At 56.9% G+C, this 17,704-nt stretch overlaps 1 protein-coding gene across 1 annotated transcript; it reads left to right on the top strand.

Annotated features, from left to right (window-relative positions):
• Positions 1-825: 825 nt before the first annotated feature.
• Positions 826-13,814, top strand: IRF2BPL (interferon regulatory factor 2 binding protein like). Its single transcript, XM_075615402.1, is given in 15 exon segments — positions 826-874; positions 10,591-10,937; positions 10,940-11,027; positions 11,030-11,097; positions 11,099-11,183; positions 11,186-11,299; positions 11,302-11,468; positions 11,470-11,560; positions 11,563-11,595; positions 11,598-11,863; positions 11,865-12,026; positions 12,028-12,081; positions 12,083-12,190; positions 12,192-12,455; positions 12,457-13,814. Coding segments are annotated over 15 exon segments (2,154 nt in total). The 3' UTR covers positions 12,715-13,814.
• Positions 13,815-17,704: the final 3,890 nt, after the last annotated feature.

Below are 17,704 nucleotides of genomic sequence, written 5' to 3'. Positions count from 1 at the left end.
GAGCAAGATCTATCTATATACACAGAGCAAAATATATCTATATACACAGAGAAAGATATATCTATATACGCAGAGCAAGATATATCTATATACAGGCATACCCCGGTTTAAGGACACTCACTTTAAGTACACTCGCGAGTAAGTACATATCGCCCAATAGGCAAAGCGCAGCTCACGCATGCGCCTGTCAGCACGTCCTGAACAGCAATACCGACTCCCTACCTGTACCGAAGCTGTGCGCAAGCGGGGAGACTATAGAGCCTGTTACACATGCGTTATTTACATCAGTTATGCACATATATGATGATTGCAGTACAGAACATGCATCGATAAGGGGAAAAAGGTCGTGCTTCATTTTAAGTACATTTTCGCTTTACATACATGCTCCGGTCCCATTGTGTACGTTAATGCGGGGTATGCCTGTACACAGAACAAGATATATCTATATACACAGAGCAAGATATCTCTGTATACGCAGAGCAAAATAATTCTATATACAATATACAGAGAGAAATATCTCTATATACAGTGTAAAGATGGAAATATCTCTATATATACAGTATAAAGAGGGAAATCTCAATACTGTATATACAGAGCGGTGCAGGTCCCCTGTGGCAGCAGATGAGGGATCTTTGCACACGTTTTCTGTCTGATTCTCTCTAGTTATTCCTGTGTAAGAGGTTGGCGTGTGATTATCTGGGCTAGCATGTTGGTAGGTGCATACGTTTCTTGTTAGCGTGTTGTTAGTTGTAGGTTAGCGTGTTGTTAGTTGTAGATTAGCGTGTTGTTAGTTGTAGGTTAGCGTGTTGTTAGTTGTAGTTTAGCATGTTGCTAGTTGGAGGTCAGCTGGAGGTTAGCGTGTGGTTAGCTGGAGGTTAGTATGATGTTAGTGTGTTGTTAGTTGTAGTTTAGCGTGTTGCTAGTTGTAGGTTAGCGTGTGGTTAGACGGAGGTTGGCGTGTTGCTAGTTGTAGGTTAGCGTGTTGTTAGTTGTAGGTTAGCGTGTTGTTAGTTGTAGGTTAGCGTGTTAGTTGTAGGTTAGCGTGTTGTTAGTTGTAGGTTAGCGTGTTGTTAGTTGTAGTTTAGCATGTTGCTAGTTGGAGGTCAGCTGGAGGTTAGCGTGTGGTTAGCTGGAGGTTAGCATGATGTTAGTGTGTTGTTAGTTGTAGTTTAGCGTGTTGCTAGTTGTAGGTTAGCGTGTGGTTAGACGGAGGTTGGCGTGTTGTTAACGTGTAGGTTGGGAAGGGGTTAAGTGTCTGTGTTTTTCCCGGGTGACAGAGTCAGACGCTGCATTCAGCTCCCTGTCTCCATGACAACAGAGAAAGGCATCCGTGGGGGGGAGCCAAATCCCAGAATCCTCTTCTGGACGCCTGCCCGCGCCAGGAAGGTGCACAACACAGCACAATGTAACACAACACAGCACAATGTAACACAGCACAATGTAACACAGCACAATGTAACACAGCACAATGTAACACAACACAGCACAATGTAACACAACACAATGTAACACAACACGGCACAATGTAACAAAACACAGCACAATGTAACACAGCACAATGTAACAAAACACAGCACAATGTGACACAACAAAGCACAATGTAACACAACACTGCACAATGTGACAAAACACAGCACACTTGACACAGCACGAAGTGACACAACACAGCACACTTGACACAGCACAATGTGACAAAATACAGCACACTTGACACAGCACAAAGTGACACAACACAGCACACTTGACACAGCACAATGTGATAAAACACAGCAAACTTGACACAGCACAATGTGACACAACACAGCACACTTTGACAAAGCACAATGTAGCACAACAGAGCACACTGTGACACAACACAATGTAACACAACAGAGCACAATGTAACATAACACAAACAGCACACTGTGACACAGCACAATGTAACAACACCATGCGACACAACACAGCACAGTGTGACATAGCACAATGTGACACGGCACAGCACAATGTAAGATAACAAAGCACACTGTGACAGCACAATGCAACAACACAATGTAATACAGCACAATGTGACACAACACAGCACAATGTGACAGCACAATGTGACACAATACAATGTCACAGCACAATGTAATACAACACAGCACAGTGAGACATAGCACAATGTGACACAACACAGCACAATGTGACACAACACAATCTAACACAACACTGCACAATGTAACAACACCGCAGTGTGACACAGGAAAATGTGACAACACTTCATAGTGTGACAGAGTACAATGTAACACAGCACAGCACAATGTAACACAGCACAATTTAAAACAACAGAGCACTGCACAATACAGAGTGATAGAGACAGACAGTGTGTGTGTGTGTGTGTGTGTGTGTGTGCCAGAGGGTGCAGGAGACACTGTAAGAGCTGTCCCAGCGATGTCCCCATGTCACCGTCCTGTAGGAACACGAGGGATTCCAGCTCTCGGACACTCCAGAGAGGGGGTGACCCCTTAGCAGGGACACACGCACCACTGACCTCTCAGCTGGACACAGGGTCATTGGGCATCAGGGCTTCCTCTGTCAGGGGCCACACACGGACACGCAGCAAGTGCAGGACAAGGGCCACAGGCATTGCAATGCCAAGTGTACCAGTATATATGTATATAATATATATACACACATACATATACATATATATATATATATATATATATATATATATATATATATATATATATATACCAATAAAGAATATCACACCTGTGAGCACATTCACATGTGCACCGAATGTGCTCACAAGATATATTCTTTATTAGCTACATGCGAACGGTGGAGGGTTTTTTGTCGCCTTTTTCACCCACCATAACTTAACGTGTATGGTAAAGCTACAAAAATTGCACAGCCGGTATAACCAACCTCACACTGATGAGACCCACAAGGTCAAACAGCTGTCTGTGAGTGGTTTGACTGGCTTTGCATCTAATCCCATGCTGTGCTTAAAAGCTATGAACAGCAGAGCATTTGCTTATAAGGGACCCATGTAAAAATGGATTTCAGGCAAAAGGTGACACATTGTGTGCTCATTTGCATGTCATTTCCCAGAATCCCTTGCTGCATTGGAAGCACTGTATGCTGGGTGATAATGGTGAAAGGCAGGGTTGCAGACCTGTCTCTCTAAGACATGTGAATGTGCTCACAAGTGATATTCTTTATTGGCTATATATATACTTTTATATATTATACACAGCCGCTGGGCTGCCTACTGAGGGCAGATATTTTCTCAGTCTTCAAGTTCTTGGTATTGTTTACTATGCTGATTATACAGCGTGGCCCAGTGACAAGGCGTGCAGGCATGCAGAACTGTGCCAGCCTCCCCTCACCCACACTGCCAGTGCCAGCCTCTCCTCACCCACACTGCCAGAGCCAGCCTCCCCTCACCCACACTGCCAGCCTCCTCACCCACACTGCCAGCCTCCCCTCACACACACTGCCAGTGCCAGCCTCTCCTCACCCACACTGCCAAAGCCAGCCTCTTCTCACCCACACTGCCAGCCTCCTCACCCACACTGCCAGCCTCCCCTCACACACACTGCCAGTGCCAGCCTCTCCTCACCCACACTGCCAGCCTCTCCTCACCCACACTGCCAGTGTCAGCCTCCCCTCACCCACGCTGCCAGTGCCAGCCTCCCCTCACCCACACTGCCAGTGTCAGCTTCCCCTCACCCATGCTGCCAGTGCCAGTCTCCCATCACTCACACTTCCAGTGCCAGCCTATTCTCACCCACACTGCCATTGCCAGCCTCCCCTCACCCACACTGCCAGCCTCGCCTCACCCACACTGCCAGCTTCCCCTCACCCACACTGCCAGTGCCAGCCTCACCTCACATACACTGCAAATATCACCATCACATACGCTGCCAGCCTCCCCTCACCCATACTGCCAGTGCCAGCATCCCCTCACATACACTGCCAGCCTTCCCCCAACACATACACTGCCAGCCTCCCCTCACATACACTGCCAACCTCCCCTCACATACACTGCCAGCCTCCCCTCACATACACTGCCAGCCTCCCCTCACATACACTGCCAGCATCCCCCTCACATACACTGCCAGCCTCCCCTCACATACACTGCCAGCCTCCCCCTCACATACACTGCCAGCCTCCCCCTCACATACACTGCCAACCTCATCCTCACATACACTGCCAGCCTCCCCCTCACATACACTGCCAGCCTCCCCTCACATACACTGCCAGCATCCCCTCACATACACTGCCAGCCTCATCCTCACATACACTGCCAGCCTCCTCACATACACTGCCAGCCTCCCCTCACATACACTGCCAGCCTCCTCTCACATACACTGCCAGCCTCATCCTCACATACACTGCCAGCCTCCCCTCACATACACTGCCAACCTCATCCTCACATACACTGCCAGCCTCCCCCTCACATACACTGCCAGACTCCCCTCACATACACTGCCAGCATCCCCCATGGATACACTGCCAGCATCCCCCTCACATACACTGCCAGCCTCCCCTCACATACACTGCCAGCCTCCCCTCACATACACTGCCAACCTTATCCTCACATACACTGCCAACCTCATCCTCACATACACTGCCAGCATCCCCCTCACATACATTGCCAACCTCATCCTCACATACACTGCCAGCCTCATCCTCACATACACTGCCAGCACCGCCCTCACATACACTGCCAGCATTCCCCTCACATACACTGCCAGCACCCCCCTAACATACTCTGCCAGCACCCCCCTCACATACACTGCCAGCACCCCCCTCACATACTCTGCCAGCACCCCCCTCACATACACTGCCAGCATTCCCCTCACATACACTGCCAGCCTCCCCTCACATACACTGCCAGCACCCCCCTCACATACTCTGCCAGCCTCCCCTCACATACACTGCCAGCCTCCCGTCACATACACTGCCAGCCTCCCCTCACATACACTGCCAGCACCCCCCTCACATACTCTGCCAGCCTCCCCTCACATACACTGCCAGCCTCCCCTCACATACACTGCCAGCCACCCCTCACATACACTGCCAGCATCCCCCTCACATACACTGCCAGCACCCCCCTCACATACTCTGCCAGCACCCCCCTCACATACACTGCCAGCCTCCCCTCACATACACTGCCAGCCACCCCTCACATACACTGCCAGCATCCCCTCACATACTCTTCCAGCACCCCCCTCACATACACTGCCAGCATCCCCCTCACATACACTGCCAACCTCATCCTCAAATACACTGCCAGCCTCCCCTCACATACACTGCCAGCCTCCCCCTCACATTCACTGCCAGCCTCCCCCTCACATACACTGCCAGCCTCCCCCTCACATACACTGCCAGCACCTCCCTCACATACACTGCCAGCCTCCCCTCACATACACTGCCAGCCTCCCCTCACATACACTGCCAGCCCCCTCACATACACTGCCAGCACCCCCCTCACATACACTGCCAGCACCTCCCTCACATACACTGCCAGCCCCCCCTCACATACACTGCCAGCATCCCCCTCGGATACACTGCCAGCATCCCCCTCACATACACTGCCAACCTCATCCTCACATACACTGCCAGCCTCATCCTCACATACACTGCCAGCATCCCCCTCACCCACACTGCCAGTGCCAGCCTCACCTCACCCACACTGCAAATATCACCATCACATACGCTGCCAGCCTCCCCTCACCCATACTGCCAGTGCCAGCATCACCTCACATACACTGCCAGCCTTCCCCCAACACATACACTGCCAGCCTCCCCTCACATACACTGCCAACCTCCCCTCACATACACTGCCAGCCTCCCCTCACATACACTGCCAGCACCCCCCTCACATACACTGCCAGCCTCCCCTCACATACACTGCCAGCACCCCCCCTCACATACACTGCCAACCTCCCCTCACATACACTGCCAGCCTCCCCTCACATACACTGCCAGCACCCCCCTCACATACACGTGCCAGCCTCCCCTCACATACACTGCCAGCATCCCCTCACATACACTGCCAGCCCCCCCCTCACATACACTGCCAGCACCCCCCTCACATACACTGCCAGCACCTCCCTCACATACACTGCCAGCCCCCCCCTCACATACACTGCCAGCATCCCCCTCGGATACACTGCCAACCTCATCCTCACATACACTGCCAGCCTTATCCTCACATACACTGCCAGCATCCCCCTCACCCACACTGCCAGTGCCAGCCTCACCTCACCCACACTGCAAAATATCACCATCACATGCGCTGCCAGCCTCCCCTCACCCATACTGCCAGTGCCAGCATCCCCCTCACATACACTGCCAGCCTTCCCCCAACACATACACTGCCAGCCTCCCCCTCACATACACTGCCAACCTCCCCTCACATACACTGCCAGCCTCCCCTCACATACACTGCCAGCACCCCCCTCACATACACTGCCAGCCTCCCCTCACATACACTGCCAGCCTCCCCCTCACATACACTGCCAGCCTCCCCCTCACATACACTGCCAGCACCCCCCTCACATACACTGCCAGACAGCACCCCCCTCACATACACTGCCAGCATCCCCCCTCACATACACTGCCAGCCTCCCATCACATACACTGCCATCCTCCCCCTCACATACACTGCCAGCACCCCCCTCACATACACTGCCAGCCAGCACCCCCTCACATACACTGCCAGCATCCCCCTCACATACACTGCCAGCCTCCCATCACATACACTGCCAGCCTCCCTCACATACACTGCCAGCCTCCCCTCACATACACTGCCAGCCTCCCCTCAGATACACTGCAGCCTCCCCTCAGATACACTGCCAGCCTCCCCTCACATACACTGCCAACCTTATCCTCACATACACTGCCAGCCTCCACTCACATACACTGCTAACCTCACATACACTGCCAGCATCCCCCTCACATACACTGCCAACCTGATCCTCACATACACTGCCAGCCTCCCCTCAAATACACTGCCAACCTCATCCTCACATACACTGCCTGCCTCCCCTCACATACACTGCCAAACCTCATCCTCACATACGCTGCCAGCCTCCCCCTCACATACACTGCCAACCTTATCCTCACATACACTGCCAGCCTCCCCTCGCATACACTGCAGCCTCCCCCTCACATACACTGCCAGCCTCCCCTTACATACACTGCCAGCCTCCCCCTCACATACACTGCCAGCCTCCCCTCACATACACTGCCAGCCTCCCCCTCGCATACACTACCAACCCTCACATACACTGCCAACCTCACATACGCTGCCAGCCTCCCCTCACATACATTGCTAGCCTCACCTCACATACACTACCAACCTCACATGCACTGCCAAACTTCCCCCTCACCCACACTGCCAGCCTCCCCTTCACGCACACACAGCAGTGCCGGCCTCCCCCTTCACGCACCACCAGCAGTGCCTGCCTCCCCCTCACACACAGCGGCAGTCCCACTTCCCCCTCACACAGTGGCAGTGCTAGCCTCCCTTCACACACACTGCGTCAGTGCCAGCCTGACGCTCACACACAGGAAGCAGTGACTGACACATGCACAGGCAGTGCAGCCTCTCCCCTCATACACAGCGGGCAGTGCCAGTCTCCCCACACACACACACACACACCGCAGCAGTGACTGACACACAGCAGTAGTGCCAGCCTCCTCCTCACTCTCACAGCCAAACCCTCTGGCTATTAAAGAGATAGGGCATTAGTAAGAAATGAGTCACCACAACGTCATAGCAGGAAGAGACTCCTGAGGACACAGCAACTTTCCACTTACAAAACCTCGTCACAGGGGCCCAGCACATTCTGCACTCGAGTCTAATTCGTGTGTGTATATAAAGGGACTTCTGATATAACACAACTCCAGCCAGTGGTCTGTAAGGTGTTTTATATCAGAAGCCTGTTAAGTAAACATGGCCTGACTGTGTATATATGTATATATATAGATAGATTTCGTTAAGACAGCACTCCAATGCACTTAGCAAGCAAGTTCATTATAGAATCGACGTTTCGGTCCTAATGTTAAACCTTTCCCGAGATACCAACACTAGGACTGAAGCGCTGCCTGATTCTATAATAAACCTGCGTGCTCTTTTGCATTAAGAGACGGGGAGAAGGGGGGGGGAGACAGAGAGAGGGGGGGGGAGAAACGGAGAGGGGGGGAGCAGAGACGTAGAGGGGGGGAGAGAGACGTAGAGGGGGGGGACACGGAGAGGGGGGGGAGAGACGATGAGGGGGGAGGGAGAGACGGTGAGGGGGAGGGAGAGACGGAGAGGGAGGGAGAGACGGAGAGGGGAGGGAGAGACGGAGAGGGGAGCGAGAGACGGAGAGGGGAGGGAGAAGACGGAGAGGGAGGTGGGGACGGAGAGGGAGGGGGGAGAGAGAGACGGAGAGGGAGAGACAGCGAAGGAGGGGGTAGGGAGAGAGACGGAGAGGGAGGGGGGAGGGAAAGACGGAGAGGGAGGGGGGAGGGAAAGACGGAGAGGGGAGGGGGGAGAGACGGATGAGGGGGGGGAGAGACGGAGAGGGGGGGGGGGGAGACTGAGACGGGGAGGGGGGAGGGGAAAAGGGGGGGAGAGAGACGGGGGGGAGGGGAAAAGGGGGGGAGAGATGGAGAGGGGGGAGAGACGGAGAGGGGGGAGAGGGAGACAGATAATGGTCGGCTGCACTGAGGATGTGGGATGGAGTTAATAATAGCATGTTCTTGTATAGAGCTGCTACTTTTACGTAGCACTTACAGAGACATTTTGCAGGCACAGTCCTGTGGAGCTTACAATATGTTTTTGGTGCCTGAGGCACAGGGAGATAGTGACTTGTCCAAGGTCACATGGAGCCGACACCAGGAATTGATATATAGATATATATGCAACGCGTGTGCGTGTATATTCTCCCCTGTAAAGCACGCTCACACAGTGATTACATGCTAATTACATGCCTATTATAGCCGCACACAACGACACATGGCTACCAGCCGCACGCGGACAGCACGGGTCCGGGACTTCGCACTGCGCATGCGCAGCACATTCACAGACGCGACAAACATGTTTGTGAGGGGGAGGGGGGCGGAGCGTGCTGGAGACGTCACGGCCAGGTGGCATTCCTCGGCTGGAGAGACAGAAGGGGGGAGGGGGCTCCTGCGTCATCACGGCGGCACTGAGGAGGCGCGTGCACGCACGTGAATCCCGGCTATGCGCGCAGCCCCGTGTGTGCGCGGCCCCGCCGGGAGGAGAGTGCGCGGCCCCGTGTGTGTGTGTGTGTGCGCGCTCCGGGCGGGCTGCGGCTTGCAGAGAAGCGCAGGAGAGGCAGAGCACGGAGCACCGGGACCGGACTACCGAGACACGGGACCGGGACACAGCACCGGAGCACCGAGACACGGCACCGGGGACCAGACTGCCGAGACACGGCGCCGGAGCACATAGCGGGTCCGACCTGCCGAAATTACCGGACACCAGAGCATCCTTCTCCCCACGGACCTGAGAAGGAAGATCCCGTGCACTGACCCCTTTCCCACCTCTCTCCCCCTCACCGACACTGACCACCACCTCCATACCCCGACACTGATCACCACTTTCCCCCCGACACTGACCACCTCCCCCCCCCCGACACTGACCACCACCTCCCCCCCCCCGACACTGACCACCTCCCCCCCCCCGACACTGACCACCACCTCCCCCCCCCGACGCTGACCCCCCCCCCCCGACGCTGACCACCATCCCCCCCGACGCTGACCATCACCCCACCTTCTTACACTGACTACCACCTCCCCCCCCCCTGGCACTGACCACCACCTCCCCCCTGGCACTGACCACCATCTCCCCCCCCCTGGCACTGACCACCATCTCCCCCCCTGGCACTGACCACCATCTCCCCCCCCCTGGCACTGACCACCATCTCCCCCCCCTGGCACTGACCACCACCTCCCCCTGGCACTGACCACCACCTCCCCCCCTGGCACTGACCACCACCTCCCCCCCTGGCACTGACCACCACCCTCCCCCCTGGCACTGACCACCACCTCCCCCCCTGGCACTGACCACCACCTCCCCCCCCTGGCACTGACCACCACCTCCCCCCCCTGGCACTGACCACCACCTCCCCCCCCTGGCACTGACCACCACCTCCCCCCCTGGCACTGACCACCACCTCCCCCCTGGCACTGACCACCACCTCCCCCCCCTGGCACTGACCACCACCTCCCCCCCCTGGCACTGACCACCACCTCCCCCCCCTGGCACTGACCACCACCTCCCCCCCTGGCACTGACCGCCACCTCCCCCCCTGGCACTGACCGCCATCCACCCGGCACTGACCACCACCTCCCCCCCCGACACTGACCACCACCTCCCCCCCCCCCGACACTGACCACCCGACACTGACCACCCGACACTGACCACCCGACCGACACTGACCACCATCCCCCCGACACTGTCCACACCCCCCACCCCTCTTAAAATCAGTCCTGGCACTGTGTATCCGGACACCCTGATACTTGCACTCCACAGTATTGGACCCAGGACTCCCCTCTTGTGCATGATCGTCACGCAGTGACCCCTCCCCCGGCGCTGAGCGGGGCGTGCTCTGAAGCATGTCGCCGCGCAGGTGTCCTCGTCACGCCGGCAGTCGTGCTACCTGTGTGACCTGCCACGCATGCCGTGGGCCATGATATGGGACTTTACTGAGCCAGTGTGCCGTGGCTGCGTCAACTACGAGGGAGCTGACCGCATAGAGTTCGTCATCGACACCGCACGTCAGCTTAAACGCAGCCACGGCTTCCAGGACGGGCGTTCCCCGGGGCCACAGGGGCCCGCTTCCGGAGGAGCTGCCAAACAGCACCCCGCTGTACAGGCCGCACTGACCGCCAAGGACACTGCACAGCTCAATCACCTGGATGGAGCCTCGAAGGCAGCAGCCGCCCCTCCGGTCTGGAGCGTTATGGACTGGCCAATGACGCCCGCGGGCGCTTTGAGTACACGCTGGCTGCCGCCGCTGCCCGGCTCCCCAATGGCCTAATGGATTCCCCAAACCGGGGGAGGATGGCCCCCCTGAGCTGAACCGGCAGAGCCCTAACTCTCGGGGGCCGGGCTGGCCACGGACTACTCCCACAGCTTGGACCCGGCCAAATGAGCGTCCCCCCCAACTTGCTCCCCCAAACCTTGCTTAACGGCCCCCAACAGCCTCCTCATCAGGGGCACAACACGTCCTGGGAAGGGGTCCAGCGGGGTCCAGTTCTGGCCTGAGCGTACCGCCTCCTCCCGCAACCTCCTCCGGTGACCCTAAGCGCCCGGCTCTGTGTCCAGCACCGACCAGGAGCGGGAGCTGAAGGAGAAGCAGCGGAACAGCGAGGCTCTCTCCGAGCTGACCGAGAGCCTGCGCAGCCGGGCAGAGGAGTGGGCAGGGAAGCCAAAGGTTGTGCGTGATGCGCTGCTCACCCTGTCCACCTGCACCCCCCTTCGATGTGCGCTTCAAAAAGGACCACGCGCTGCTGGGACGCGTCTTTGCTTTTGATGCTGCTTCAAAGCCAGGGCTGCTGGACTATGAACTAAGCTTTTTGTGGAGTACCCCAGTGGCTCGCTCACGTGTTCAGCTCTGCTTCCGGCGTGGCCAAGCAGATGTACCAGGACTGCATGAAGGACTTTGGCCGTGGCCTGTCGTCTGGCTTCAAATACCTGGAGTATGAGCGCAAGCATGGCTCGGGAGACTGGCGCCTCCTGGGGGACCTGCTGCCTGAGTCTGTGCGCTTTTTCAAGGAGTTGGTGGGGGCCGACATGCTGCCCCAGGCCTATCTGGACCCTGGTTGCCCCATGTTGCCCAGCGCTCTGGTCAACCTGCCACGGGCCATGCGCAGCAGCTGCGGCCGCTTCTTCCTCTTCGTCTGGGGGCAGCGGTCAGGCCAGGGGGGGTGTGAGGAAGCGCAAGGCCTCCCCGGAGCCGGACTCTGTTGAGGGACAGATGTGGATGACGCGACAGCCTGATGGGCTAAAGCAACTGAGCCTGGCGGCCGCAGGGGGGTGCTCCTTCATCCTCTTCATCTACTGTCTATGGGGGTCCTGCTCCGCCGCCCCCCTCCCCCCACCGCTGGGCCTGGGCATCCGCAGCGCACCACCCCGCCTGAGAGCGCTCCACAGAATGGCCCCTCTCCCATGGCAGCGCTGATGTCTGTGACGGACCACACGGGGCACTGCCCACTCCCCAAAGGATGGGCAGGCAGGAGGGGGTCCGCCAGTACACTCCACCACCTCGTCCGCACGCAGGAACAGCAGCAGCCCAGTGTCACCCGCCTCAGTGACTGGCCAGAGACGCCTGAACTCCCGCAACGGAGCAGGGTCAGCGGAGCTCAGCCTGCAAGTGGCTCCTCCAGGAGGTGCCCCTCACCCAGGCATGGACCAAGTGCACCCCCAGAACATTCCTGACTCGCCCATGGCCAACAGCGGCCCCCCTGTGCTGCACCATCTGTCACGAGCGTTTGGAGGACACCCACTTTGTCCAGTGCCCGTCTGTGCCCAGCCACAAGTTCTGCTTCCCCTGCTCCCGGGAGAGCATTAAGGCCCAGGGAGCCACGGGCGAGGTATACTGCCCCAGTGGAGAGAAGTGCCCCCTGGTGGGCTCCAACGTGCCCTGGGCCTTCATGCAGGGGGAAATTGCTACCATCCTTGCAGGGGACGTCAAGGTGAAAAAGGAGAGGGACCCGTAGGGGTAACTGGGTGCAGACACCTCCAGTGCAAGGGGTACACTGCCCCATTCATGTATATGTACAGTTCCTCCATCTGTATACTGCACCCCACGGGCAGTCCCTGGGGGGGGTGGGAACAGAACCTGGACCCTACTGACGCTGCAGTGTGAGTATGTACAGGGACAATCACGTCTTGGTGAGGGACCCCCCCCCTGATCCCCCATAATCCACAGCCCCCCTCCCCGAGCTGAGTGAATCTGTACAGATCTGCAGGGGCGACGGGCGCAAACAACATCCCCCAATGTGTGTGAGAGGGGTCTGCAGGTTCAGAGGGTTGGGGTGGGCACAGCTCTGAATTGGAGACAAAGTGAAACAGAACGCTTTGTAAAATGTGACCTTCTGGGAGTGGGAGAGCTTCACGGACAGAAACTGCAGGGGACCCCGAAATAATGTACAAAAACTATGGGGTACAGTCTCCCGAAGATGTGGCATTGTGTGACTCTGGGCTGTATAATGACACTCACACAAAGTTAGTCTTATGTACAGACATTTCTTTTTTGTGATATGTTTCTATATTTTGAACCCCAGGTATGTAAAGTTCACGTGACGCGTTTCTTGTTTGGTTTTAATGCCGGATACTCTGTCCTTATATCATTTTTTGTTTGTTTTTTTTTTGTTTTTTGTTTTTTACAGCTTCCGTGGCAGTGTGTCTGCTAGGTAAAGGTTTCTGGTACTTGGCGATACTGCCCGTGTGACATATTTTGTAAATGTATGCACTTCTCTCTGGGGTTGGGAGGGGCGGTAAAACGATATTAAATGAAAATCTCTATAAAAAGGAGGAAAAAAAACAGCAAAAAAAAGTGGGGGAAAAATCAGTTTTTCTTTGCCGCAGCGCCGGTGTCTGCCGTTAGCGCCAGTGTCTGCCGTTAGCGCTCCCTTGTTGTGTGACAAGTTGGTGTTCCTCCATTACAGAATAGATTTGTTCCCCCCCCCCCCCCCCATATGTTTGTGTCGCCTTGTTTGCTGCAGGAAGCTTCTGGGCGGCGGTATAAGGGGGTCATTCTCCGTGGAGGGGGACAGTCTTGTAAACAATACATCGGTTTAACCCGGGGGTGGGCAACTCCCATCGGTTTAACCCGGGGGTGGGCAACTCCCAGTCCTGAATGGCCGCCAACAGGTCAGGTTTTAAGGATATCCCTGCTTCAGCACAAGTGGGTTGATCCGTGGCTCAGTCGTTGATTGGCCAACTCCAGTCATGGGGGGGGGAAGAGAAGGGACAATCAACAGATCATGGTTTACGGATATCCGTGCTTCAGCACAGACTGCTCAATCAGTAGCTCAGCCTTCGGTTGAGCCACCTGTGCTGAAGCAGGGATATCCTGAAAACCTGACCGGTTGCCGGCCCTTGAGGACTGGGAAGTGCCCACCCCTGGTTAACCCCTCCAGGGCCGGATCTTGTCCTTCCAGCCAGTAAAAAAAAAAAAAAAGGTTTCATTAATCTGCCCCCCCCCCCCCCCCCCGTTTTCTTCCTTCTGGTTGTTTTTGCTTTGAGCACCGGAGCGATATTGCTGTCTGTACATTTGGGGAGAGGTTAAAGTACATTGCTGTAGTATAACAGACCACTGTTATGTGCCTTGAAGCTTAGTATATTGTAATAAATTTGATTCATATTACTTTTTCTGCCTAATGACTGATTTTCCTCCATTGACTTTGCAGCAGCTGAGGGGGTCTCTATTGGGGGCTTCATCCGACAACCTTTAGTTTCTGTGTTTTTATAACATTTTTCTCCGGTGGGTGGAAGGTTTCTGCCGCTATAAGACGCCCCAAAGTCCCCGCCCCCCGCTCCACTATCATTCTGGGCTCTTACATTTTTATTTTTTTTAACACGTGCATAGGTTGAAATGAAACGTAATAAAAACAGGATATACAGAAAATGATCATTCAGAAAGCAGAGGGAGTCGCTGTGCGCAAAAACTGTCATTTTAAGGTGCGCAAAAACTCATTTTAAGGTGCGCAAAAACTGTCATTTTAAGGTGCGCAAAAACTCATTTTAAGGTGCGCAAAAACTGTCATTTTAAGGTGCGCAAAAACTCATTTTAAGGTGCGCAAAAACTGTCATTTTAAGGTGCTCAAGACGAGCCCAGAGACTGTATTTTTTTTAAAATTTAACTTAAAAGCCGTGTGCTCCAAGGTTAGAGCGTACACGTGAACACGTCTCATAGGCTGTGTGCCCCTGTGATGGGCAGTCTCAGGCTGTGTGCCCCTGTGATGGGCAGTCTCGGGTCAGGCTGTGTGCCCCTGTGATGGGCAGTCTCGGGTCAGGCTGTGTGCCCCTGTGATGGGCAGTCTCAGGCTGTGTGCCCCTGTGATGGGCAGTCTCAGGCTGTGTGCCCCTGTGATGGGCAGTCTCAGGCTGTGTGCCCCTGTGATGGGCAGTCTCAGGCTGTGTGCCCCTGTGATGGGCAGTCTCAGGCTGTGTGCCCCTGTGATGGGCAGTCTCAGGCTGTGTGCCCCTGTGATGGGCAGTCTCAGGCTGTGTGCCCCTGTGATGGGCAGTCTCAAGCTGTGTGCCCCTGTGATGGGCAGTCTCAAGCTGTGTGCCCCTGTGATGGGCAGTCTCAGGCTGTGCGCCTCTCTGATGGGCAGTCTCGGGGTCAAGCTGTGTGCCCCTGTGATGGGCAGTCTCGGGGTCAGGCTGTGTGCCCCTGTGATGGGCCGTTTCGGGGTCAGGCTGTGTGCCCCTGTGATGGGCCGTTTCGGGTCAGGCTGTGTGCCCCTATGATGGGCCGTCTCGGGGTCAGGCTGTGCGCCCCTGTGATGGGCGGTCTCGGAGTCAGGCTGTGCGCCCCTGTGATGGGCGGTCTCGGAGTCAGGCTGTGTGCCCCTGTGATGGGCGGTCTCGGGGTCAGGCTGTCTGCCCCTGTGATGGGCAGTCTCGGGGTCAGGCTGTGCGCCCCTCTGATGGGCAGTCTCGGGGTCAGGCTGTGTGCCCCTGTGATGGGCCGTTTCGGGGTCAGGCTGTGTGCCCCTCTGATGGGCCGTCTCGGGGTCAGGCTGTGTGCCCCTCTGATGGGCCGTCTCGGGGTCAGGCTGTGTGCCTCTCTGATGGGCCGTCTCGGGGCCAGGCTGTGCGTCCCTCTGATGGGCCGTCTCGGGGTCTGGCCAGGCTGTGCGTCCCTCTGATGGGCCGGGTCAGGCTGTGTGCCCTGTGATGGGCAGGCTGTACCCGTGGGAGGGCGGTACAATGTGTGTGCCCCTGTGATGGCAGGCTGTGCCTGTGGAGGGCGGTACAACGTGTGTGCCCCTGTGATGGGCAGGCTGTGCCCATGGGAGGGCGGTACAATGTGTGTGCCCCTGTGATGGGCAGGCTGTGCCCGTGGGAGGGCGGTACAATGTGTGTGCCCCTGTGATGGGCAGGCTGTGTGCCCCTGTGATGGGCAGGCTGTGCCCGTGGGAGGGCGGTACAATGTGTGCCCCTGTGATGGGAGGGCGGTACAATGTGTGTGTTTCTGTGATGGGCAGGCTGTGCCCGTGGGAGGGCGGTACAATGTGTGTGCCCCTGTGATGGGCAGGCTGTGCCCGTGGGAGGGCGGTACAATGTGTGTGCCCCTGTGATGGGCAGGCTGTGCCCGTGGGAGGGCGGTACAATGTGTGTGCCCCTGTGATGGCAGGCTGTGCCCGTGGGAGGGCGGTATAATGTGTGTGCCCCTGTGATGGGCAGGCTGTGCCCATGGGAGGGCGGGTACAATGTGTGTGACCCTGTGATGGGCAGGCTGTGCCCGTGGGAGGGCGGTACAATGTGTGTGCTCCTGTGATGGGCAGGCTGTGTGCCCCTGTGATGGGCAGGCTGTGCCCGTGGGAGGGCGGTACAATGTGTGTGCCCCTGTGATGGGCAGGCTGTGCCCGTGGGAGGGCGGTATAATGTGTGTGCCCCTGTGATGGGCAGGCTGTGCCCATGGGAGGGCGGTACAATGTGTGTGACCCTGTGATGGGCAGGCTGTGCCCGTGGAGGGCGGTACAATGTGTGTGCTCCTGTGATGGGCAGGCTGTGTGCCCCTGTGATGGGCAGGCTGTGCCCGTGGGAGGGCGGTATAATGTGTGTGCCCCTGTGATGGGCAGGCTGTACCCGTGGGGGGGCGGTATAATGTGTTCCCTGCAGTTTGTCCTCACACAGACTGCTGACTAAGCATTTTCCAGCTGCTGTCTCTGCTTCCCTAACATACTCCCCACCCCCTTTTATGCAGACTGTAACCCCTTCCTGCACAGTGTGAGTGGGGTGTGTGGTGGTTAGGTTACCGTCCCCCATGCTTGTCCCTGCGGTGGGGAAATTGTAGAGCGATTGCATCAGAAATAAAGTGTGTGTGTGTGTCTGGCGCTGCCTGCTTGTGTTGTTCCCTGAGCTGCGATATAACACACCAGGGCTGTGGGACATGGAAATGGTTAAAAGTGGCGTCACCATGAAGGATGTGTGTTGTGGGGGGGAGCAGTGTGTTGGGGAGGGGGGGAGAGCAGCGTGTGCTCCCTGGTGGGAAGGGGGGAGAGCAGCGTGTGCTCCCTGGTGGAAGGGGGGAGAGCAGCGTGTGCTCCCTGGTGGGAAGGGGAGAGAGCAGCGTGTGCTCCCTGGTGGGAAGGGGGGAGAGCAGCGTGTGCTCCCTGGTGGGAAGGGGGGGAGAGCAGCGTGTGCTCCTGGTGGGAAGGGGGGAGAGCAGCGTGTGCTCCCTGGTGGGAAGGGGGGAGAGCAGCGTGTGCTCCCTGGTGGGAAGGGGGGAGAGCAGCGGGTGCTCCCTGGTGGGAAGGGGGGAGAGCAGCGTGTGCTCCCTGGTGGGAAGGGGAGAGAGCAGCGTGTGCTCCCTGGTGGGAAGGGGGGAGAGCAGCGTGTGCTCCCTGGTGGGAAGGGGGGGAGAGCAGCGTGTGCTCCCTGGTGGGAAGGGGGGAGAGCAGCGTGTGCTCCCTGGTGGGAAGGGGGGAGAGCAGCGTGTGCTCCCTGGTGGGAAGGGGGGAGAGCAGCGGG

Source organism: Ascaphus truei, chromosome 9 (genome assembly GCF_040206685.1).
Source record: "Ascaphus truei isolate aAscTru1 chromosome 9, aAscTru1.hap1, whole genome shotgun sequence".
In the NCBI taxonomy this organism is placed as follows: domain Eukaryota; kingdom Metazoa; phylum Chordata; class Amphibia; order Anura; family Ascaphidae; genus Ascaphus; species Ascaphus truei.
This window is presented reverse-complemented; position numbering and strand designations above follow the sequence as displayed.